General features: G+C 40.6%; 3 protein-coding genes across 4 annotated transcripts in view; 1 reads left to right on the top strand and 2 right to left on the bottom strand.

The window, feature by feature from the left end:
* On the top strand, positions 1-1,732 carry LOC109402436 (uncharacterized). Its single transcript, XM_062847128.1, has 4 exons — positions 1-110; positions 186-216; positions 296-609; positions 828-1,732. The coding sequence occupies exons 1-4, from the start codon at positions 108-110 to the stop codon at positions 927-929; spliced, it is 450 nt and encodes a 149-aa protein (XP_062703112.1). The 5' UTR covers positions 1-107; the 3' UTR covers positions 930-1,732.
* A 2,388-nt stretch (positions 1,733-4,120) lies between these two features.
* On the bottom strand, positions 4,121-6,108 carry LOC109405479 (uncharacterized). Its single transcript, XM_062847127.1, has 2 exons — positions 4,676-6,108; positions 4,121-4,612 (listed from the first exon to the last, which is right to left on the bottom strand). Exons 1-2 carry the CDS (start codon positions 5,693-5,695, stop codon positions 4,379-4,381), a joined length of 1,254 nt encoding a protein of 417 aa, XP_062703111.1. The 5' UTR covers positions 5,696-6,108; the 3' UTR covers positions 4,121-4,378.
* Positions 6,109-17,705: 11,597 nt separating this feature from the next.
* LOC109402450 (uncharacterized) overlaps positions 17,706-25,291 on the bottom strand; it is a 79,942-nt gene continuing 72,356 nt past the window's right edge. The window contains exons 5-6 of one of the 2 annotated variants that reach the window (XR_009996587.1): positions 19,714-19,973; positions 17,706-19,665 (exon numbers count right to left, since the gene is read on the bottom strand). Coding sequence is in view for 1 of the 2 variants with exons in the window: in XM_029856729.2 (XP_029712589.1) it covers positions 19,825-19,973 (149 nt within the window). In the remaining variant the exon portion in view is untranslated. Of the gene's footprint in view, positions 19,974-25,291 lie in introns of both variants that reach the window. The other variant, XM_029856729.2, reaches the window with a different exon arrangement.

Here is a 25,291-nt window from a genome sequence, read left to right as displayed (position 1 = left end):
CTTGAGTGGTGCAACCAGTCAGTGGAGCAACAAGTGTTTTCGATTCCGAATTTGATCCAATTTTGTTTGTTGTTTATCTTTGAGTTTCGTGCAGCAAATTACCTGAAATGGTACGTATCAGACACATCTCTGCTGATATTTAGGAAGAAGATGCTTTGAAATAACCTAAATCCCTTCCACAACAGGCCCGTTACTTCAAAGAGCAAGACATCGATGGTACGTGTCCACTTTCTATTGTCACTTCCAAATTCCAAATGCTGAATAAATTACCGTTCCCTACACCTCTTCCGTACAGAGTTCCGCGAGTGCTTCTACCTGTTTGCCCGCAGTGGCCACATTACCACCTTGGATGAGCTGACTGTGATTATGCGCTCGCTCGGCCTGTCGCCGACGATCCAGGAGTTGACGTCGTACCTGAAAAAGAAAAATGGCCGCATGAGTTTTGCCGACTTTCTGGAGGTGATCCACCAGCACTCGAGGGTGGAAAACCTCCCGGAAGAGGTGATCGAGGCGTTCAAGGCCGGCGACAAGAGCGGCCGCGGAACGATTCCGGCCCGACAGCTGCGCCATCTGCTGCAGAACTGGGGCGAGGGGCTGTCGTTTAGAGAGGTAGGTTCACCCCAAGTCTCCGCTAGACTAGACGTCAATGCCACAGTTTCGTCTTTGTAGTGCACATGCTTACCATAGTACGGAAAACAATCGAAATAATGTAAAACAAGCCATACAATCGCAGTAGTCGAAATTCCTGAATATATCAGCTTATCTTATCAGCCTACTTCGATGAGCGACACTTACCTGTATGCGTCACATTGTTTTTATTCTTTCAGGTGGACAACATTTTCCGGGAAGCAAATGTTTCGAGCAATGGTCAGGTTCGGTATGCCGATTTCGTACGGGTCGCTTGTGCTCCAGTTCCGGATTACTACTAGGTGCTTCCCGAAAGAGGGGAACAACTGTTTTACGGTTTCATAACGCACATTCCTTATGCTCTTTTACGTACTTTTGTTTTCTGAAGACACAAAACAATAATTTCATTTTATTTATTATTATTTAATGCAACGTACTCAAGTATTTGAAAACTAGATCTACTGATTTTTGAGGTTTGGACAGTTTACACTGGAACTCAGACAGCTCCTTAAGAGGAAACAAACCATCATCGTTTAGCAAAAAATCAAAAGCAGTTTTCTCGCTTAAATCTCAATCAATGTTATTAGAAGTTTATCACTGCACTCTTGTCACCATCTGAATAATAGTGACACTATTTTCAATGGCGGTTTTGTGATTTAGAGCAAGAAAACTGCTTTTGCATAATTGATGATTGCTCATGACTGAATGATGGTTATTTGAGCATTAAGGAAATGATAATCTTCTGGCTAACGTGCTTTTTCGGAATTTCACCCGACCCTTTTTGTATTTGCTCTAATTGATTAACACATTTATATGTTCAGAAGCTTGCTAACGGGTTTGATTCCCAGGAATTAGTAATTGAGAGGTGCTCAAAGAGCACTTAATTAAAAGGAGGCTAATCAAGTTCCAGTGCGAAGGTTGAACCTGAAAGAAGAAGCAAAAGCAGCTTGTTAACTGATACTTAAGATTTGGAATGTTGGCACTAATAATTTCCTGTTTTACACTCGCTTAGTTGTTGTCACTTCAGTATTTGATTGTATTTATTTGCTTGGTTATGAGTAGCATTTTTATATCACATGAAAAATAAAGCTATTTTGTCAGTAAACTTTTTGGAGCCTTATGAAAGAAATCATTTACACATAAAGGTAGTGTGATAGTTCAGTATTGATCAAGTAGGCCAAAAAAAGTACTCAACTCATTACTTATTGAACTGTCAAGAAGCAAGTACGGAACCCACCACAAAATGGTTGACGAGGATCGGATCCCTGAGAAGATAGCTAATGTTAATAAAGAAGATGAACAAAAACGAAGAATTAAACGAAGGAGAAGGACACTCGGAGGATCTAGGCGAGGAAGTTTCTACAAGTTCCATCAGCTGGCCCACGAAGGAATCCATCCGTTCAAGTGCACCTGCAGCATAATTTACCAACGGAACACGAAGCTCCAGGTTCACATCTGGCGGATCAAAAGTGAAGTCCCAATAAAGTCCCTCATGGACAGCTTTAGGGCTGGTCTGGTGAGGGCACGACAAAATAAAGTCCCTCATGAACAACCTTTGGGTTGGTCTGGTGAGGGCCCGACACAACAAAGTTCCTCATGGGTACGTTCGGGTTGGTCTGGTGAAGGTATGACAAAATAAAGTCCCTTATGGACAACCTTCGGGTTAGTCTGATAAGGGCATGACAAAATAAAGTCCCTCACGGACAACTATCGAGTTGGTCCAGTGAGGGCACGACAGAATCGAAGTCCCTCACGATGGACTGGAACTAAAACCACAGAGAAACAGACGTCACACTCTCATCGCCTCCCATCGATCACCTTTTTAACGGTTCATTCAAATATTCAGTAGTAGGTCGATTGACCACTCGCGGCGCTGGTGTCGTTTTTGCTCCTGTTTGACGTTTGCTCACTACCGCCATCTAGTGGCGGCCCGGCCAAACACAGTAAGTTTAGCATTGGGCGATAACGATTTCGTGACGATGTTTTTTAATGAAATTTGTTCTAAGTGTTACGTCTGTTTCTCTGTGCTAAAACATTCGACCATTTTGTATATCAAACGCTCATTTCATCATTAAGAAAAGGAGATGTGGTCTAGGATGTGGTAGTTTAGTATTGATCAAGTAGGCCAAGAATAGTACTTAACTCATTACTTATTGAACTGTCAAGAAGCAAGTACGGAACCCACCACAGGTAGCGTCACACATAAATATCGTGGCGACGACTCTGACCACTATCTGGTGATGATCAAGTTTCGTCTAAAACTCTCCGTTATCAACAATGCACGGTACCGACGACCGCAACGGTATCCAGCAATTTACGAGCGCTAATAACCGCCACAATCATGGTCACTTTCTTTAAACTTAAAACATTAAGAGTATATCAAATGTACTTTTATTAGTGTAAACAATCTTTTGTTAGCGTTACAGGGCCATCACAACAAGCAAAAAAAACACAAAAAATGAAAAAATTAAGTATTATCTGTTGAATTTTATTTAGTTTTGAATTTATCTAGTCTAGATATTAAGTATGTAGTTCTTTCAAATGTGAAGGTTAATTGTTGCTTGGATACAAAATCGGCTCTGGTCAGATATCTGTTCTTCCGTTTTCACCTTTCCCCTACGCCGATCGAACTCTTCCAAAAGCTTGGTCTTGACGAAGTTGACTCGAAACACTTCCATTCGGCCCTGAATCGCAGCCACTGTATCTCATACGAACTCGGTGAGCTGGTCGGCGTAAACAATAGAGTTAATAAACTATAGAGGATGAATGTCGCTGGCGTCGCTGCCGAAACATCTCTTGCTGGCGGAGATAGGCCGGGCTATAAGTGTCAAAGCGAAAAAGTATGCAGTTTGACAGATAGATACCCGACATGTTTCCGAACGAGAACAAAGGGAACAGCAGCGACATTCGTCCTCTATAGTTTCTTAACTCTATTGCATAAACGCCACTTTCACATCCTCATCTAGTCGACACCCAACATTTTCATTCCGCTCGAATAAAGTCTCCAATTCCATCAAATGCTGACGCATGTCTCCTGCTTCCGGAAGTTCCATCTTCGAAAGCTTTTTAATCAGCGCGACTTTGTTGACGGAAGAATCCTTCACGTACCTAATAGCTTCTCAACATCTCCCACGCATCCTTTGCTGTCTCAGCATCTTGGATTATACGCAACTGCGAGTCTTCCACCAATTATCCAATGGTCTGCAGTGCCAGCTCGTTCTTCGTTGCCCATTCTGTTGTTATTTGTCTCTCGGGTGGCAGCTCATCACTTACCAGTTACCAGAGTCCATCTCTAGTCAAAAACTGCCTAGCACGTATCATTCAAATCTCGTACTACAGACGTTAAAAGTTCAGCTTCGTGGCATCCATCATTCTTCACCAAAACTTCACTTTGCTCTTCAACAAGTCCACGATTTACTTCACTTATTTATCACCTGTTTATTTACCTGTCGCTGGGCCCACAACCTGTTGGATTTGTTGAATAAAACAGGTATTGCAACAGTAAATTTGCTTTATTGTTTACTTCTCACGAGCAAGAACGGAATGACATTTTTTTTCTCGACTGCTACAGCACGCCTACTGCGATGCTCCAAAAATCTACAACCTTAACTATTACATTGCTACCGTTACTAACGAGCCTGGATAAAACAAAGAGGAGAAACGTCAAAATTTGAACATAGTTCCAATCGAGCAGGAGACCTGTCAATACGACCAGGATTCGCCACTTTGGTATACTCGACACACTTTACCGTTACACACCTTCCACCGTGGAATAGATTGTCCGTGGTGTCATAACTTTGCCTTTCCGGACGAGCACTCTCTTCGAACTCAGAGGTGAAAATCGACCTTCCGGAAGCAACTGCATCTCGACACCAATATCGTCGGGCATGTTCCACATCCACAGGTTGCTAACCCTGACGCACCGAACGCTTGGCCCGAACTGGATACTGTCGGCTTCCGTTGTACAATCCTCAATGTTAACAGTCTACAAACAAAAAATACACATTATACTTATGTCCTTGTGAAGACAACAATATCACATATCTACCTTGACATTCACCGGCAAATAACTGAAATCGCTCGGAACACTCATCCATCGTAAGGTTAGCGATGACACCTGGGTTAAAGAGGAAACTATATCCTTCAGGTGCATGTAGTGATTCTTCGGAAATTTGCCATCCACTATAAGCTCTGTGATTGCGTTGAAATAAGAACAGTAAACGCTGAACCACCTGTTGTCATAGCGAAAGCAATGGCTCACTGTCAACTTAAGTTTTCGAAAAAACGAAAAACTCGCCGGATATGCCATTTCCGAAGGGTCATAAGGTGCCCTGCGCATGTCAATCGATAGACGATTCGCCTGAGGGGCTTCGTTCAGCTGCAGTTGATTCAGAACACTCGCGTTACAAGTCAACGCTTGAAGTTGTGGTGTTCTAATTTTAAGAGGCTTTTTGAAAGTTAGCCAGAACAGCATCAGCTTACGAAGATTCGGGCATTCCAGCGGATGGTCAGTAGGGGTGATTGTAACGTTTGTCAAGCAGATGTGATGAAGGTTTCCAAACGAGGTGCCGAATGTGGTTGCCATGGTTGCATTGCACAGTTTTAAGTGAGTGAGGTTAGGCTGTAGATGTGGTGAAGTATTTTCCAACTCCACGGGATCATGGCACAATCGTGATTCGTACTGAATACAGATGGATCGAAGTTGGGAGCAATGGTGAAGCTTGAAATGGACATTGCTACTAACAAGGCACCGATTGATTTTCAGAACTTCTAAGTTTGGAGTTTCGAGAGTTACCACATACAATACACGGTTGTTATCTTGTAACGAATACTCATAATTAAGGTGGCGCACCTCATTCATAGATAACACAATCTGATTATCTGGTGGAGCTTGTTCATCGAAGTAAGCTTGGTTCGAAGCAGGTTTGATTATGATTATCGCTTTCTCTGCTTTGGTAAGAAGCTCAGAATGATGTTGTAGTAAAACAAACCAATTCATATGGTCAGCTACGATCCGCAAGCTTACAATTTTCCATCGATGAAAGCAATATTCCATTATTGGTCCCATTTCTCGACCGTTCGTGGTGCGTATCTCAATGCTGAAATTCCTATATTCTCGAAAACTTCCGCGTATCACATCCAAAGGAATACAGCAGTCTTCGAATCGCCCTATCAGTGGTTGGAGTACACAAACCGCTAAGGGCCGATTTCTTCACCCGGGCTTAGGCGTTAAGTCAGGTTTAACTATATGGGTAAACCTGGCTTACGAGTTAAGCCGAGGTGAAGAAATCGGCCATAAGTGGAGAGTAACTTTGTTCATCAACCGAGGGGTGTTTCCAACTACCCGACACCATCGTCGATTAACCAAAGATAAAATAGTGCTTATCTCTTTCCAAGGAAAGTAGCTAAATATCTCCGCCAGCAGTTCGTTGGGTAGCGCTTCAATCGACATCGTAAGTGATACTAATCGCAAACTGGTAAGATAACCAGATATGTAGATGTGAACAGTACTGGCAAAAATCATTCTGAACAAAAGTGATTTACGTTATTGTTTACGTTAGTTATCACAAGGTAATAATATACAAAGAACTTTTCGCAAGATGCTTGACAACATCGTACTGAAAAACCATTGGCGTGTAGTTCGCTGTTTCTGATAACAGAAGGGTGTTACATAGAAAATAAAGCTATTGCGTAGCTTTATCATTATTACTTAAAAGTGCTTAGAAAGTTAGAACAAGTTAGAGCAACATTTTACTCGTTTGTTTACCATTGGCTTTTACGTCTTTATCACAAATCATCCGAGACTTGATCATTTCGGCGACGTAAGGCATGCACCCAAGAGATGGTTTCGTCTTTAGACAGTGAAAGAGTAATCTTTCTTATCGTCATGACATTTAACAGCTCTGAGTGTGAATCTGCAACTGCTATGCATAGTGGGAATCACCATCGGGCATCCGCATCGTAAACAATGTTTGGGTGCGCCGGGTGCGCTTATAGGGTATTGGTTCCCTTATTAAGCATGTGGCTCCTATTTCATCCTACGAAAAACAAGGGATTGAAGCGCTGTTTGTTTTGTTTCTTATTTTTGTATTTTTGGTTAGAAGTGAGCACCCATGTAAACACAAAGAACGGAATCATTCGGTGTCGTAATCGCTTGTTTTCGAATAGGATGAATATGGGAGCGTGAGATTACTGATGGCACACATACGGTATGTGACATACCCTATATAATTTTTACGAGTTTTATTTATTTTATTTTGCAGTTTTATGAAATCATTCATCACCACACTGTTTACAAAGGCTCAATAGGTAAATCCAACGGAAGCTAACGATCCCTCCGCATCTGGTGGCAGGAATGAGAACCCTATGAAAAACGGGGCTCCGCCAAAATTTAACATGGCGCAGCATAGGCAAACTGCACTTTTTTCACTTTTTCATATCGAATTCCGCATCGTAGAGAAACAAACGAGCACTTTTTGGAAAGAAAATTTAATTCTCTTTCAGATGCGCCTAGATCCGGTAGGTACTTACGAACAATTTATGTGATTAATTTGAGGAGCTCTTGCTATGCCTCCGGCGGGCGATCTTCCGGATTTTTTGTTAGCTGGCCAATCCGGTATCTGTCGGCATGGGCATCAAGAATGATGATAATGGAAGCCATTGCAAATGGAAAATAGCAACTTCTAGAGCCAAGAATGAGTAAAATTTGACGACAAAAAATTGACCTTTTTATGTAAACAAACGATTTTCTCCTCATCTCACCAAGCGCCTCTACAATTGGGGGTAATCTGGATTAGCCTATATCGTGATAAAAATTATTTTGTATATTAACCATTAATTTTAGAGGGCTAAACGGTTTGGTGGTAGGGTCTGGGACCATTTGGGCAGGAGCACCTATTTTGGGCACTTGCTGCTATAACTCAGTCAATTTCAAACCGATTGACTTGAATTTTTGAACATGGTTAAATACTGTGCGTGTCTGATCGTGTCTCAAAAATTAAGTCAATTGGTTCCAAATTGACTGAGTTATAGCAGCAAGTGCCCAACCCAGACAACCAGTCATCGTATAAGATGTTGCATAAGATGATAAAGTGGAGGCCATATGCGTGCATGCCTCCATTTAGGCGCATGTAAAACGTACGCATATCGCCTCCACTTTAACATCTTATACAACATCTTATACGATAACTGGTTGTCTGGGAAAATAGGTGCTCCTGCCCAAATGGTCCCAGACCCTATATGAGCCATTTTACGAGACGTTTCGGATCAGCTGATCGCTCATTTCATGAATGAAAATTTGACAGGAGGTTGCGCCCAAGCCCGTGAGTGTTAATATCAATATCAACACTGTTGTCGTTTCGTAAAATAGACTATTGGATCTCTTTTTTTTAATGTATCATGTAATTTGATTAGGGGACTCCAGTTAGCCTAGAGGTTAAGGCTATGGACCGCCAATCGGAGACGGCGGGTTCGATTCCCGTTCCGGTCGGGAGAATCTCCTCGACTCCCTGGGGGGAAGCCTTTCAATTAATAACTGTGGAAATGCTCAAAGAACAGGCGAGGCAGGCCAAGTCCCAGTGGGAACGTGGAGCCAGAAAAAAAGAAGAAGATGTAATTGATTAATCCACTTAAAGTGTTATAGAAATAGATAGACCTTCAGAAGAATGAAAGCTTTCATATAGAAAACAATATAGTTCAAAGTTTGCTCCCAACGGGGCGCTAGTGATTCTAGCAGCTTCTAGTATAGTCTAAGCTTCGTTTATTTCGCGTTCTGGACCTGGACTTAGCAGAAAACAGAGTTCGTAATTCACTCGCCATACCTAGGTAACCACTAAGCACTGTTGTAAACACTTGAAAGGCCATCTAGCAGCTTTTCAGTGTCAATTAGCTCTGCACAAGGTTTTCAAATGCTTATAGGCCCTGCAAACCATAAGCAGTAAAGTAGGCCGTATATAGGTATATATCGTTGGCTTGTAGGGCTTGCAGGCCCTGTGCCTATGAGTCGAATAAGACGACTGTCAGTGCTGTTGGACGGCTTGTCGTGCATGACATTTATGTCAATCAAAACAGATTCTGAACAAAACAAAACTAAAGATGAAAGATGGGAGTAAAACTCAGCGGATATTATGTTGCTAGCTGGTTGCAGCATCAAATTGATTAAATGACTAGGAGTTTCAGCGAGGATTTTCTCCTGCATGATATCTGCCTCAAGTATAACGAGCCGCCAGCGATCTGAAGCTGAACTGGAAGGAGCTGCAGTGCCGTGGATGTTTCCTGCATTACAGGCGGTATAAGTTTCGAGCTTCTAACTAACAGCTAGGAGTTCCGCCGATTATTTTTATTTTTTTGGTATCGTCATGGATTCCTAGGGAGATTCCCTTAATGTTTCTGAATCTGTGCCAATAAATAATGCATGCCACCTTGATTCTCTCCTCCTCCAATACCAACGATTGGCTGCTTTTGATTTAATTTCTTTGCTATTATCGACCTTTCGAGTGGAACTGATCCTACTTGAAGCTTCAACATTTAACTTTGGTTTAGTTTAAATATGGTATTCTGCGAGCCAATATCATGGTATATTGGTAGAGCAGATGGCAAGCAAGATGAGAACCGAGTTTTGAAGAGGAACCCTCGAGATCCTTAACTGGAATCTGGATCGAGCAGCAAAAAAAAAATCAGTTGAAGTGAAACACGCAAGACGCATGAAAAGGACAGGAGAAAAACTTTATTTTTTTTTTTAATTTTTCCTTGTCCCAGTTTTGACAGATTTCTTGTCAGAGACTCGGTACGAACGATTAGAGTTGGCCGTATATCAACCGAATAATTCGCCAAATGTGGCTTTGGAGCAGCTCTATTGGAGAATATAATTTCTTCTAGCTCTGTTAGCCCTATTCTATTATCAACTACAGAACCGACTTGTTGCCAATTTTTACGGCTTACTGGTTACTTGGGATTGCGCTAGTTTGATCTAAGCGTCCTATAGCTCACGCTCTGGAACATTTCAAAAGATACTGGCTTCAGCAAAGTTGCTCACAAAAGGGGAAGCTTACGATTTTTTTCAGTTTATAGTAGATTGCATTGGCATATCTGGAAATTTCCCAGATAAAACTTATTTGAAAACTTTCTAGGTGCTCCATTGGAAATTTTCTTATTTTTTTTGGTAACTGTTCCGACACTTCTTTTGGATAAAGCACTTCTTTCGGGAAACCCTGCTGCATTTTGTTTGAGAACTCAATCAGACATTTCTTTATGAAGTCCTTCAGTTATTATTTTAGCAAGCTCTTCATAAGTTTCTTCGAATTTTGTTATTGGCAGTTCTTCAGGCAACTTTTTAAGAATTTCTACGAAAATTTCTTCCAGAACTCCTTTGATGTTTTTTTTTTGGAAATTCGTTCAGAAATGCTTTTGGGTTTCCTTGAGCAATTGCTTTCTAAGTTGTTTGGAATCTCCTTCGGAAATTTCTACGATAATCTTTTCGATTATTAGCTCTGGGATTTTTTTTATTACCGTACGGGTTTGGGCGGAAGGGTCTCAGATTTTCATGAAACTTTTTCCATAGAACCTGCCTATGGATATATGAATAAAAAACTTATGGCCACCCATTTTTCCGGAAAACTTAGGTAGATTTTTTTTTGTTTTCCCCTGATACTACTTACTTTGCAAAATCATAACTCAAGAACGAAGCATTGTAGAAACAAAGTTTTTATAAGAAAATGAAAGCAATTTTATCAGGAATCCAATAAAATATGAATAGGGAAAAGTTTTCGACAACATTTTGCACAGTTGAGAAAAATCATAAAGAAAAGCCAAAAAACTATGCCCGAACTCGCGGAAAATTTTCAAAAAAAAAAAATATTTGTGAAGATGTAATGTCATAAGCTTCATCGCTGAAATTTTTGGAATGCACTTTTTTTTTATTAATCATAACTCAGATTGTGAAAAAATTACCATATAATATAGGCTTATAGAGGAGAAGAAATTGCTTAACCTAATAATAACGAGAATCCCGTAAAAGATATCTGATAAATATGCTTTTGAGGTTGCTTGAGGAATTGTTTTCTGATCCATTTGGAATCTCCTTTGGAAATTGCGATCATTTTCTTCGGAAATGTGTTCGGCAATTCCTCCGATAATTGACTCTGCAAATTCATTGATTTTTGGTAAAAAAATTGCAATTTCTCAGGAAATTCATTGGGAAATTCCATCGAGAATTTGTGCTAAAATTGTTTATAATTTTCTCTGGCAATGTCTTTTTGATTTATTCCTGCAATTCCTTCGGTAAATGGATTGTGAAATGTAATGTCTATGGTCTCTGGTAATGTCTATGGAATTTTCTATGGCACATCTATTGGGAATTTTTCTGACAATTCCTTTAGAAATTCCCCGAGAAGTTCTTTTATAAATTGGTCGGACTTCGTTTGGCGATTTCTCTTGAATTTTTTTCGGAACTAACTTTGGAAACCAGTTCGGTAGTTTTATTTTTAAATTCATTTAGCAATCCCTCTGAATACTTCATCGGAAATTACTTTGGAATTCCTTTTGGTATTTTTTGTGGCGATTTTTTTTACAAAGTCTCTCTCCCCCTTAGGGTAACTTCATCCGTTTCTATGCAAACGTTTTTGGGAACTCCTTCGTGATTTTTTTCAGAAAATTCTTTGGGAACTTCTCTGGCTATTTCCGTGGTTTTTGGAAGTACCTTAGATAACTCATTTGAGATTTCCTTTGACGATTATATGGTAACTTAGTTGAATTCGCAATAAAATATCTAGTTTCGAAGTAATAACAGACCGAATTCCGATTTCCTTTCGTAAAAGTATTTAGAAAGGAATTACAAAGAAAATTTTCAAAATTTGCCGGAGAAATTTACGAATGATCTGACTAAAGAATTTCCATAGAACCTACAGAATGAATTTCGAAAGTAACTGTCGAAAATATTATAACTGAAAAAGCATTATTTATTTGATCAAAGTGATTCCCAATGAAACTCTCAAAAAACTTGCTTAAGGAAATCATAATAGTTATTTATGTAACGAGGTGCAAAATGAAGATTTTTACAGCACGAGTCGTACATTTATCCAACGAGGCTTGCCGAGTTGGATAATTATGACGAGTGCTGTGAAAATCGAGTTTTGCAACGAGTTGCATACAATATTTTTTGCAATGCCAAAAACTATTCACTGATATATGATCATTCCCATTAACATCATCGTGCTTTGCGATGTGGTTGAATGAGAACACCCACGTGCTCCATCATGCTAGACATGAAATTAGGATCAAGCAAGCCGTGCTATAACCGTCACAATGTTGCAAGTCTAACCGTGGAAACTCTGGTTGTCAATCAAACAATCGCATTATGATTCATAATGCAACCGAAATGAGTTGCATTATGAACCATAATGCAACTGATTGATTTAGTGAAGTAAAGTAGGCTGTTGTGTCACTATAATGGCAAGTATAAAACAAATTTTATAGTGCGGAATTGCAAAAAGAAAATTCAGTAGGAGTTGCCTGATAAATTAACAAATTGCCTAAAGAATTTACAAAACAAATGTCATAGGTATTTTCAAATATAATAACGTAAAGCAATTGCCAAAATATTTGTCAAAGAAATAATTTCAGAACCAAATTTCCAAGGAATTGCCGAAGTAGTTTCGAAAACAAATTACCCAAGAAAACCAACAGACAAAAAATAATAATAATGGAAATTGTTGGATCAAATCTAATAAAAATTCCTGAAAGGATTTCCAATGGAATTGTCAAAAGAATGTCCAAAGGTGTTCACAGGGTAATTCGCAGAAAGTTAGCTGATTCAATTTCCAAAGGTAATTACCGCTGTATTTTTGAATGGAAATCAGAAAGAATTTGTAGAAGGAATTTCCCAAATAATCTCCATTGAAATTCTAGAACAAATTTCTGAAGAAGTTTCCAAGCCCATTGCCGAAACATTTCTTACAAGAATTGATTAACCGTAGCGTGGCCAGCAAAAAAAACACCCGTAGAAGGCCGGCAGGGTACCCGGGTACCCACGAAATGGAAATGATCATATCTCAGCGAATTTTCCACCGATTTTAAAAGTTTTTGCCTCATTCAACTCCGAAACTCATTATCTATCGAGATCGTATTTGGTTGGACCGGTCCGATCACCATGGGTACCGGAAAATCCGGATTTACGGATCCATGTTTTTATGCAATACAATATACGGGATTTTCGGTAGGTTAGTAGCAATTTCGGTACCAAGCATCGTAAAATTGCTTTGGCATATTGTATCTGACTGGCCTGGAATCATAAAACGTGTTGACTTTGAAACTGTGATTTCGGAACACGCTTCTCGTGGGGCCATGGTTGACCATAAACACTTTAAGATATCCTAGCCTTAACAATGTAGGTTTCAATATGGTAGAGGGACATGCTCCCAAAAATATGGATTTTCCGAAAACCACGGTGATTAGATCGGTCTAACCAAATATTTCCCCGATAGATGATGAGTTTCTGAGTTGAATGAGCTAAAAATTTCCAAAATCTATGAAAAATTGACGGAGATATGATCATTTCAATTTCGTGGGTACCCGGGTACCCTGCCGGCCTTCCACGTAATAAAAAAATGCAGGAGCCCCTCCCCCTGCCCCTCCTCACTTTAAAATTCGGTCAACCCCAGTAATAGATGTATATTCACGAGTTCTAAGATCTAACAGAGTTCCAACATCCTAGTCTCAACAACCATTAAAATATCGAGATTTGAAATTGAAAAAGGTACCCGGGTACCCTGCCGGTCACATAAGTGTTAAAGAAGTTTTCAAAGGAATTGCCCAAAATTTTCTTAAAAGAATTACCGAAGACATTTTCAAGGAATTTTCTAAGAGGATTCATAAAAATATTGTGACATTTATTTTTGACACCGGAGATGAACCAGCTCCTGGCTGAAAATCTCGATAATAAAGATTATAATAATAATAATAATTTTCGACACAAAAACTGAAACAGTTTCCAAAAAAAGTGCTAAAGAAAATTCAAAATAAAAATAATGCTGAAAGAATCCAGAAAGAATTTGTTGAGGATTTCCCAAAGAAACTGCCGAAGGAACGTTCATAGTAATTGGCCAAGGGATTCTGAAAGAAATTTCGTAGACTACAAAAATACAAAAGAAATTGCTGAAGGAACTACAGAGAATATATGCAATGCTTACATGAAACTGTTATCTCTGAAGAACACAAGCCCCATGTGGTGAGCGAAGATCAAATTAAGTTGTTTTTTATTCTTCTGAGCAACTTTTCCGATGTTGGTCCAGAACGTGAGATCTAAAGTGATTATATAGACTGTTCCAGACAATATAAGCACTACTTTGCAGCCCAGCCATATATGAATGAATGCAAGAACAAACTTTATTTTCACACATGTCCTGCTCCAATATATTAACATCAAATACCGGCTATCAAAAGATACATTTGACTCTTGGTTTTTGAGTAACAGAAAATTCCATAGAGGTACCTCGAAAACGTTTTGCACAAATTATGTGTGCTTATTATTTCTGGAACAGTATATATCAAACTTTCAGCGCCTATAAACACTGAACAGTAGTACCACATACTGAGCGGATTTCCAACCAAATTGTTTTTCTATTTGAAGGCTTTTATTCTACTGAACCACTTAGCCGGAGATATGCGACAGCTCATAAGCACACTAGCGCACGTGGTGAACGAGTTACGTACTAAAACATATTCTTTGCTTTCGAAAGAACGAAGAAAGAGAAACATTGCCAAAAAACAGAATTATTCGAAATGGTCCAGAACGTCAGATGTACGAGACTAAGGTTGAACTGGTAGCTCTTAGGTACGCTAACCACGTAGTTAACTAAATTGGCTTCTTTAGCGGGGTTGAGATAATACCATATTCTGAATCTGCATGCCAAACTGAGCCGAAATCCAAATTTTCATGAATTTTGGTGCCCGGGAACCTATTCAAATATCAGTTTGAAGTTTGTATGGAAGCGATTAGTCGAATCACCCCTCGTCGCAGTTTGTACTGGGCGGAACTGTCAAACAGTTGCCCATCTGTCAAAAGGCGATTTCAAAAAATCTCTTTGAAATGTTTGAAGTTACCTATAAAAATCTGAAAAAAAAATCATAGTGGCTCAGAAAAAAAATGCACTTTCGTATGAAATCAAAAAAAAAAAAATTTTTTTTAAATTAAAAATCCAATTGAGGGAGCCAGAATCATAGGGGTCTCTCTCTCTTCTTGGCGTAACGTCCTCACTGGAACAAAGCCTGCTTCTCAGCTTAGTGTTCTATGAGCACTTCCACAGTTATTAACTGAGAGCTTCCTCTGCCAATGACCATTTTGCATGTGTATATCGTGTGGCAGGCACGAAGATACTCTATGCCCAAGGAAGTCAAGGAAATTTCCTTTACGAAAAGATCCTGGACCGACCGGGAATCGAACCCGTCATCCTCAGCATGGTCATGCTGAATACCCGTGCGTTTACTGCCTCGGCTATATGGGCCCGAACGTAGCTTCTGGGAGTCATAAACAACTGAATACGGAGGTAAGGCTTGATAATTTATGGAATTTTTGTTTTTCATATAAGTGTGGGCCACCATAGGGAACAGCTATTTTAAAAATGACACACAGATATCTGTATAATACGCGAGTGGCATCTGTTATTAGGCCGAACGTAATTAGACCGAATGGGAATTGCGCCGAATGGTAAACAGGTTATTACAGGCCATTCTGTTCACTCCATATGAGATTTTTCCTTCTTTTAAAAATAGGCTGTTCTTACAATTTAAAATATTACGTTATTTTTTGACGGTCAAACTGCTAAAACTTTCATTAGAGATTTTACCTTATAATCACACATATGTTTACTTATTTGAGTGCACGAATAAAACGATCAGCGTGAGTTTTGCACGTTTCAAATCGGTTTCAGGGTGCAGCATTGCGGTATTTTTATGTAGAAATGGTTGCGAATATTCTTTGACATTTGAAAATTTTAGGAATATTTTTTAAGAATCTGTGTCTATCAAGCTAACACAACTTCACATGGGCAGTACAACGTTTGCCGGGTCAGCTAGTTAGTAATAAAACCAATTCATGACCACTTGCAAGTCTTTAAATGACGATGTTTATAGCAGAAGTTATATGATAGTTTTATGGGACGCCAAAGGTTCAAAGTAAAAAACTACCATATAAAACTAATTTAGAACAACTAGCTTTTTCACATGCTCGTATAAAACCAGGATAAAACATGAATAAACCTTCAAGGCATGCTGATTGTTACTTGGGTTGAGTTTTCTTGGGTTTTCGACCGCCATCTTAGGTATTCTGGTCGACATTTTTGGACTCCGTACATCTTCCCCATACCAAATACATATACCCACATTGAATGGTTTTGGAGTCTAAAATTTCTTTTAACAGACACCATCTCTTGGATTTGGTGCCAGCATTTGGGATTTACGATTACCATTTTGGATATTTCGGTCAACATTTTTTAACTCCGGACATCTTCCCCATACCAAATATACCCATATTGCATGATTTTGGAACCTGAAACACCATTAAATAGTTTTGAATTCTCAACCGCCATTGGATTTCAGCCCGCCATGTTGGATGTTCTGGTTGCCATTTTTTGCGACATCTTCCCCGTACCAACCATACCCATATTACATGGTATTGAACAGCCGCTATCTTAAATTTGAAGACGCCATCTTGGATTTCAGACTGCTTTATTGGATATTCTGGTTGCCATGTTTGGACTCTAGACATCTTCCCCATACCAAATATACCCATATTGCATGGTTTTGGAGCCTTAAACTCTATTAAACAACACCGTCTTAAATTTTGAGCCGCCATCTTGAATTTTAAGCCGACATCGTGGAATTTGTTGTCTCCAGTGTTGATTTCCGCACAACATTCGTCAACCATGCCGAAGGATACAAAAATCGGCGAGGTTGGATGTGTCGCATGATAGGGCTTGGTTCAGTTTTATATACGGCCAGTTCTACCGGTGCTGGTCCGGATTACTGAATTGGTCATAACTCCGGAGCGCCGCACTGTTTTTAATAGCAAACAATGCGGTAAAATTCCGGTTCGATTCGAGCTATAATCCGAAAAATGGGCCAATGGTTAGTGCCATAAAAGTGAGTGAGCTTTTTTTGCGCACAGACATACATGCATACACACAAACATACACACACACCACTGGCGTAGCCACTGGGTGGGGGGGGGGGGGGTTAACCCCCCCCCCCCCCAGAGCCAAAATTTGTGGAACAAATTTTCAGTATTAAGCGCTTTGCGACGAAAAATTTTTTCGGCTGCGCCGCTATTTTCTAACTACGAATAAAATTACTCATTACTGCTTACAAAATGAAAGTGTCAAATCAAAAAAGTTATCATTGACCGTTGAAAACCCCTCCCAGAGACAATTTCTGGCTACGCCACTGACACACACATCAGACATCATCTCAATTCGTCGAACTGAGTTGATTGGTATATGTGACTTGACTGAGAACTCCTAAAATGCCCGGAAATGCAATGAAACCCTTACGATACTCCCCTGAGACCCTCCATAGACTTCCTTCGAATTCTATTGGAGCCATTTGAAAGGAAAGTCGATTATAAGTTATTTATTTGTAACTGTGGAAGTGCGCATAGAATACTTAGCTGAGAAGCAGACTTTGTCAAAGTTGGGACGTTACGCCAAAAAGAAGAACCCACTAACATCCATTGAAACGCCTAGTAACTCTTCTAAATCCCTTCTGTAGTCTTCCTTTGAATTCTGATGAAGACCTTCTGAAACCCCCTGAAACCTCTGTAACGTTTTGAAAGGCATCAGAAAATCTTTGAGCCCCCGTAGTATATTTTGAAACTCTACTGAAGCCCCGGACACTTTCGAAAGGCCTCTGAAACCCAATGAAACTGCTTTGCAACCAACCCAAAGTTCTCATGAGATAAGGATCTGATTAGTCCTTCAAGGATATCTTCAAATCACTAAAAACGAGACTACCTTAAGGAGTACAGAGATATTCAAGGATTGTCACCTTTGACCAACGAAATCAAATTTGTTCCCCGTAAACAGGCATCATTATCTATCAATCGCAAATCTTCGTGTATCATCAAGTGTATTCAATGCATATCAAATGGTCATCATTATCCGGTGTTGATGATGTGCTGTTTGTTTTTTTCTTGTTCATTAGTAAAAGATTAATTCTAGGCTGTGACTTGTTTTATCCGATTTGGACTTTTTTTCTTGCTGTCAAGTATATGCCTGCATGGCGATCTAGTCCTACTGATAACCCATGTTTTAAGATCCTCTCTCTCTCTATTTGTATGATTCAACTAGTTGAAATTGAACGAATTCACTGTTTATCAGTTAACTCAAAAAACACTCAACAACGTTGCACAAACTCAACAAACAACGCTTAGTAACAAAATATGAGCTTTCTGTAACTTTGATCGTCATTCTAACTTTCGTCACCTACGACAAGCAGGCAATTATTTTGTTCGTGAAAATGTATACGCATACTGAATTGATAATTTGGCAACACTGCTACGGAACATTTCGATGAAATTTTACTTAGGGTGTCTATTTTAACCATACTTTCCCTTCACGAATCTCAGGTCTACTCTTTATTGACGATAAACAAATAAAAATGTTTCGACAAAAGAAGTCTGGACAAATTCCTAGAAAATAAAAACTGATCCAAAAAACTATGGAACGTTCGCTTGAAAATGTTTTTTTAAAATTTGTTGTTTTTTTATTTTTTGACAATTGAAATAATATTTTTTCTCAGTGCAGCTTACCGCGCACTAACTGTCAAAACTTGCAGTGTTGCCAAACAATTGATTCAGGAATCTTTCTAAAAGTTTCACAGCCACTGAGCCACACAATCGTTCTGATTATTTTCAATCGAAATGCATGTTTTGAACAACAACGAAACCCATATTCCATTTGTCCATCAAAATGCATTGTATCGACTTTGACAAAAAAATGTTAGGAAAGAAAACTATCAGTAATTCTAGTTTGTATTATCACCTACGAACAAAATGCACAAATCTAGAGAAACCACAACACTCTCGGTAACGGAAAATGCAACGAAATCTTTACATGTCTAGAATACGTTTAGGTACAAACTAACTGATTGGCAACTCTGTTTGATGTGTAGCAAACTTTCCCTATACGTTTCCTACAGGTCGTCGAAAACCGGATTTCACCTGAACGCCTTAACCTAACCTACAAATGGCGACTTTTATATTATCGTAGTATCGTACCTCTCTATAGTCTTATTACTTGTGTTGTAGTCGTGAAGTTATTTATCTCTGTTCGTGAGGCCTCTGAAGCGAAGTATAGTATATCCTAAAAAACGTGGTTGGGGGGTTGGTAGGTATTTGAGTTGTGTGAAACGTGAAATTGACAGTTTTTTTTTAATTGGGGGTTCCGAAAAGGGGGAAGGGTGGGCTACTGTTTTGGATATCATCTCATTAATATGTACCGTGTGTTTGTATGTGGGAGTGTTTATGTGTTGTGTATGTGCGCCAGTGCATGTTTTTGATTTCGATAAATTTAAATCTTCGCTGCGTGATCGCTATTGGGTTTGCCTTTTGTCCTTTTTCCGATTGAACTGCATTCTACATACGTGTCTAGTGCAAAAGCGCGCTTTTTAATTGGAATTATCGGCAATAATATCTGTCTCCATTGTCATTCTGTTGGTTTTATTTTTTTTTTTTCGTAGCCGGTTCATCGACTGCAAATGAGTGCTTCGCCCATTGCTCCAGCCGCTTTTTAATTGATTTCATTATATAGCTATTAAATTACCCTACAAATTGATTTAAGTAATTACTCTTAATCGATTTTAATTGGTTAATTTGTTGATGGTTTTCTCTTTCTATAAATGTATTAAAGCTTTTCATGTTCACATTGTGTTTGTGTTTGTTGAAGTTCTTTCTCGTTTTCTCCTCCTACTTCACCTTCCAATTCTTTTTCTTATCGCTTTAGATGCATTGTTTCTTTATCTCTTTTGTTAGGATTTTGACGATTTCTAAAACTGCTATAAGAGTAGTAAAAATAGTATGTAGACTAGTATCGAACGTACCTTGTGTATGATAAAGGAGTTTCCTTCCCGCAGGATTCCAGGCTGTGCAATAATGTGGTCTAGCAGGGGTGGTTTACTTTTCTTCTATCGTTAAACCATCCCACAGAAAATTCAGGGAGTTTTGTTCTTGTGTGCTCGGGATCGCTTCTTGTAGCCACCCATCTGCTTGAGAAGCTGGGAGTTTTCATCGTCGTTGTCGCCCCGTTGCTCCCACAGTCGCAACCTTCGGGGGATGTAGAGTAGGCCCACCAGGGTCATTGCTGGAATTGGACATTGAAAAAAAAACAAGATTTTATTGTTTGTGTAAAATTTTGTCTTAAATTTGATGAGTCACGATTTGATGTGTTTTGTTCAGTCTCGTATTTGCCGGAACACTTATCAATAGGAAACAATGGCAGAATTCCAACTAACAATCGCATACCACAAGCAAGCATGCATGCTGAGTTGTTGCTTCATAATAGTAATGATAGCCGAACTAAAATTATGTTGAACATATTACTGTACAAATTTGGTAGAAATGCTTTTACTATTTTTAAAGTAGCCAATGTTCAACCTTTCATATCGGTATTAACAATGATAATTTCAATTACTTTTCAAGAGTTCAATAAGTTTTCTATTCGACATGCAGTAATTCCTTTACGAAATAGTTTAACAAGATCTTTTTTTGCTATATGTTGAGTTAATGAACAAATTAGCACATGTTTCTGTATAATATGTTTTTCACAAGTCAAATAAGCACTTTTGTTTCATCATACTTCGGCTCAGAGTACAGGATGAAATAAAGACTGCCCCAGAAAGTATGGACGCACCTGGTCTTCAGTTGTCTGGGCCTGATCAATGGTTCTTGTTTCGGGCTTCGTTTTGGCTGTTACTGCTTACTATAGGATCGAACATTCAAACGTTCTTTGCCACGATGAACATTGGAATTCGAAATGGTATCTTGTTTGGTCATACCCCGCTTTGTGGAAGTTAGAAGGTTTTTTCTTGTACTCAAACACCTTCATTATTAGTTTATCCAAACGAGGGTTAGCAGGATCTTTATTTTTTCCCCAATGTTTGCCTATGCTTAAACGTGAAATCCCCACAGTGGTTTCTGATTGCTGCTTGCACAATTTTCTCACATACTCCCTCCATATTTAGTTCATTTCCTAGGTGACCTTTCAAACTCTGCACATCGTTTGTGCACATTTTTTCAATGATGTTCCGCTGAAAGTTCATGTATTTTGAAATACACTGTTGGAAATGCAAAAACCGCTATACAAATGTTGAGAAAATAGGTTGACCAACACAATGTAGCTTTCAAAAAGAACTAGTCATCAATAGTTTTGGAACGCCAGTATTTTCAAACTGCGTCCATACTTTCTGGACCGGTCTTTAAACATGTTTTTTTTTTTTACTTAACAGCAGCTGAACTAATGTGTTGTTCAGTTGTTAACCATAATGTTCTGTGGTACTGGGCTAATTCCCCACTGTTGAATGGGAGTCGAAGTGTGATCCATTATTAAAGCACGGGAAGTTTATGCTTTGATTTGAGTGCTTCAATTCATCATCTCCAGGATTTTTTTTAGGGATTCCTTCATGAATTCCTTCCGGGATTCCTCCAAGGAATCCTCCAGGAATTCCTTCAGGGATTCCTTCAGGAATTCTATCAGAGACTACTCAAGGAATTCCTTCAGGGATTCCTTCAGGAATTCCATCAAGATTTCCTCAGGAATTCTTTCAGGGATTCCTCAGGATTTCTCCCTGAAGGAATTCCTGAAGGAATTCCTGAAGGAATCCCTTAAGGAATTTTTGGAGGAATCCCTGAAGAAATTCCTGAATAAATAATCCCTGACGAAACTCCTGGAGGAATCCCTGGAGGAATCTCTGAAAGAATCCCTAGAGGAATTCCTGGAGGAATCCCTGGAGGAATTCCTGGAGGTATGCCTGGAGGAATCCTTGGAGGTATTTCTGGAGCAATCCCTGGAGGAATTCTTGGGGGAATCTCTGGAGGAATCCCTGGAGGAATCCCTGGAGGAATTCCTGGAGGAATCCCTGGAGGAATTCCTGGAGGAATCCCTGGAGGAATTCCTGGAGGAATCCCTGGAGGAATTCCTGGAGGAATCCCTGGAGGAATTCCTGGAGGAATCCCTGGAGGAATTCCTGGAGGAATTCCTGGAGGAATTCCTGGAGGAATTCCTGGAGGAATTCCTGGAGGAATTCCTGGAGGAATCCCTGGAGGAATTCCTGGAGGAATCCCTGGAGGAATTCCTGGAGGAATCCCTGGAGGAATTCCTGGAGGAATCGCTGGAGGAATTCCTGGAGGAATCGCTGGAGGAATTCCTGGAGGAATCCCTGGAGGAATTCCTGGAGGAATCCCTGGAGGAATTCCTGGAGGAATCCCTGGAGGAATTCCTGGAGGAATCCCTGGAGGAATTCCTGGAGGAATCCCTGGAGGAATTCCTGGAGGAATCCCTGGAGGAATTCCTGGAGGAATCCCTGGAGGAATTCCTGGAGGAATCCCTGGAGGAATTCCCGGAGGAATTCCTGGAGGAATTCCCGGAGGAATTCCTGGAGGAATTCCCGGAGGAATTCCTGGAGGAATTCCCGGAGGAATTCCTGGAGGAATTCCCGGAGGAATTCCTGGAGGAATTCCCGGAGGAATTCCTGGAGGAATTCCCGGAGGAATCCCTGGAGGAATTCCCGGAGGAATCCCTGGAGGAATTCCCGGAGGAATCCCTGGAGGAATTCCCGGAGGAATCCCTGGAGGAATTCTCGGAGGAATCCCTGGAGGAATTCCCGGAGGAATCCCTGGTGGAATTCCCGGAGGAATCCCTGGTGGAATTCCCGGAGGAATCCCTGGTGGAATTCCCGGAGGAATCCCTGGTGGAATTCCCGGAGGAATCCCTGGAGGAATTCCCGGAGGAATCCCTGGAGGAATTCCCGGAGGAATCCCTGGAGGAATTCCCGGAGGAATCCCTGGAGGAATTCCCGGAGGGATCCCTGGAAGAATCCCTGGAGGAATCCCTGGAAGAATCCCTGGAGGAATCCCTGGAAGAATCCCTGGAGGAATCCCTGGAAGAATCCCTGGAGGAATCCCTGGAGGAATCCCTGGAGGAATCCCTGGAGGAATCTCTGGAGGAATCCCTGGAGGAATTTTCGTCAGTTAGTAGGGTTTCCGTAAAAATCCAGAACTGGTTATTCGACTTGACCAACCAACATATTTTACGAAATGTCACTAGTTTCTGGATTTAAAGGTTGTCCCTGAAAATTATCCAAATGTTATTCAGCATCATGCTGAATTGATTTGTCATGAAGGTGCTTGTTAAATGAGTGATTGTTAGTTGAGATATTGCCTGTCGGTTGATGCTCAGAGAGCTAAAGTCAATACATTTTAAGAGCCTAAAAGGGAAACTACAAATTTTGATCACATACATACACACGGACACGGTTGGATGACAAAAGGTCGAATGATAAAACGTCGAATGCCAAAAAGTCGAAAGACAAAACATCGAAAGGGCAAAACGCCGAAAGGACAAAACGACGAAAGGACAGAACGTCGAAAATTGAAAGAATTCATTTCCATTTCAAGAATAACAAGCTCACAATTTGTTTAGTAAATCATTATGATGTTGCTTTCGACGTTTTGTCCCTTTCGACGTGTTGGCATTCAACGATGTGGCATTCGAAGCTAAGTCATTTGACATTATGTCCCAAAGCCGACAGACACACACAGAGGACAGCAAGTACAGGAATCCAGCGACTTAACGATCCTAGTGATCCGCTATACCGTCAGAGAAGTATGTTGAACGCCGAAGACCAATTTGCAAGATCTATTCGAGGTAAAATTCGCTGAAGGAACAGCACCACCAGCCGTTTTTTTTCATTTCGGCCGGTGATTTTCAAAACTACGTGAAGCAAGTCAAACGCGTGTCAGTTTTGAAAACGCAGCCGCTCGCGCGCACAGCCTGCTACAGAATTTTTGTTGCGCAATTCCACCGCTACTTGGCACTAGTGGCCTACTGAAAACAAAACATTTTCACATGCTTTATCTTTACGATTATTTCATAATCCCGATCACCTAGAAGTATTCATGCTTTCAGCAAAGTTGTTAGCACGCCATCGGATGTGCTCTCCAAAGCAGTCAGTGATATGTGTCTTGAACGAACCCGGAAGGCTTCGAAGGACCTTTGCTGATATTCATCCAAATTTCGGCCTGCCAAAGTCAATCGCTCGAAGAGATCCTCCATCTCAAAGATATATCCTCACCATCACTGTACCGCTTCTCACACATTTGCTTCAACACAGTCTTGATGCAAGCCGGATACCTTTGATGTATCAAGGTTGCTTTTTCCGTAGTGACGGCGGAGGCTTTCCCAGGTGTCCCGAGCCGTTTTTGTGCCTTCTGGTCTCCATTGTCCCACATTCGAACTCTTGTTCCAGCAGCTGCTCCAGGTTTAGCACCCAGTTCTGGTCGATTCTCGGTCACAAACTGTCACATTTCTTCACGAACTTACAGCATTTCTACATTTTGCTTCCAGACACTGATATAGTTGCTTCCATTCAAGTTGACAATTCCCAAACGATCCGTTTTTGCTTGTAGTGTGAAAAAAATCGGCTTGTTTATTGGTTGCTCTTGGTAACGGTAGGGCCCACAACCTGTTGGTAGGGTGTAATGAAAGAACAGCCGTCTAGTACAAGCGCAGAGAGAGAACTAAATTATATTCAGTACAATATAATTACAGGCTACTACGATCTATATATTCTTTCGAGATTGATTCGCTATCAGTTAGCGTTTACCACAGGTAGCTGTACCAAGGCTAGCTGTGTTCCTACAGCCTGCAGGGCCCTTCTATATCCGAACGGCTGTGGTGTACTCCTGCACCTCGCAATGTTGTCGCAGTGCCGTGACGAGCTCTTCCGCCTCAGTGATATCGTCTAGGCTCTAGCTTTTTTACCATCAGGGTCGCCTTCGCTCATCTCGCTGAGCTCCCCTCACCTTGATACCCTCGCCAAGAACTTCCTCCTCCAAACTTTCGTAGGCGACGCCTGCGGTTTCTTCCGCTCAACTATGGTCCAAAGGGGCGTCCTTTCCCCGATCCGCCCTAACTTGTGATTGCTGAGGAGCTAGCAATCGTCGCAACTCCCTGTTACCTTCGATCCAGGACGGCACAGCCTTGTCAGATCCTACCTCCCCATCTTTCCAGAACGCCTGGCTGGTGTCCGAACCTTCACCCTCAGCATGGTCATGCTGAATACTCATGCCTTTACAGCTGTGGTTATTTAAGCCCTTGAATGTGATGTTGCTGAAGTTGAACGAAAAAATATAATGGCAAAAAAGCGGTACGCGGCGCGCAGCCTTTATGTAAAATTCCTATTACAAAAAGAACCATGCGCCTCCATCAACATCATTGCCGATCAGATCGGAACAATCAACAACGGACGAGCCAAGCACAGTTTTATTGCTGCCATCACTTTGCGTCTTTTCCAAATGCCAGTGAATCGCGTGGTGAGCGCCGCCCGTTGTGGGTGAAACACCAAGAAGCACAGGCGGCAAGGAAGCTTGTAAGCAATGGCACAAATTGAAATAACTGCAATA

The sequence above is a fragment of the Aedes albopictus genome, chromosome 1 (genome assembly GCF_035046485.1).
Source record: "Aedes albopictus strain Foshan chromosome 1, AalbF5, whole genome shotgun sequence".
Lineage (NCBI taxonomy): Eukaryota > Metazoa > Arthropoda > Insecta > Diptera > Culicidae > Aedes > Aedes albopictus.
The sequence above is the reverse complement of the archived record's forward strand: the minus strand, read 5'-3'. Positions and strand labels throughout refer to the sequence as shown.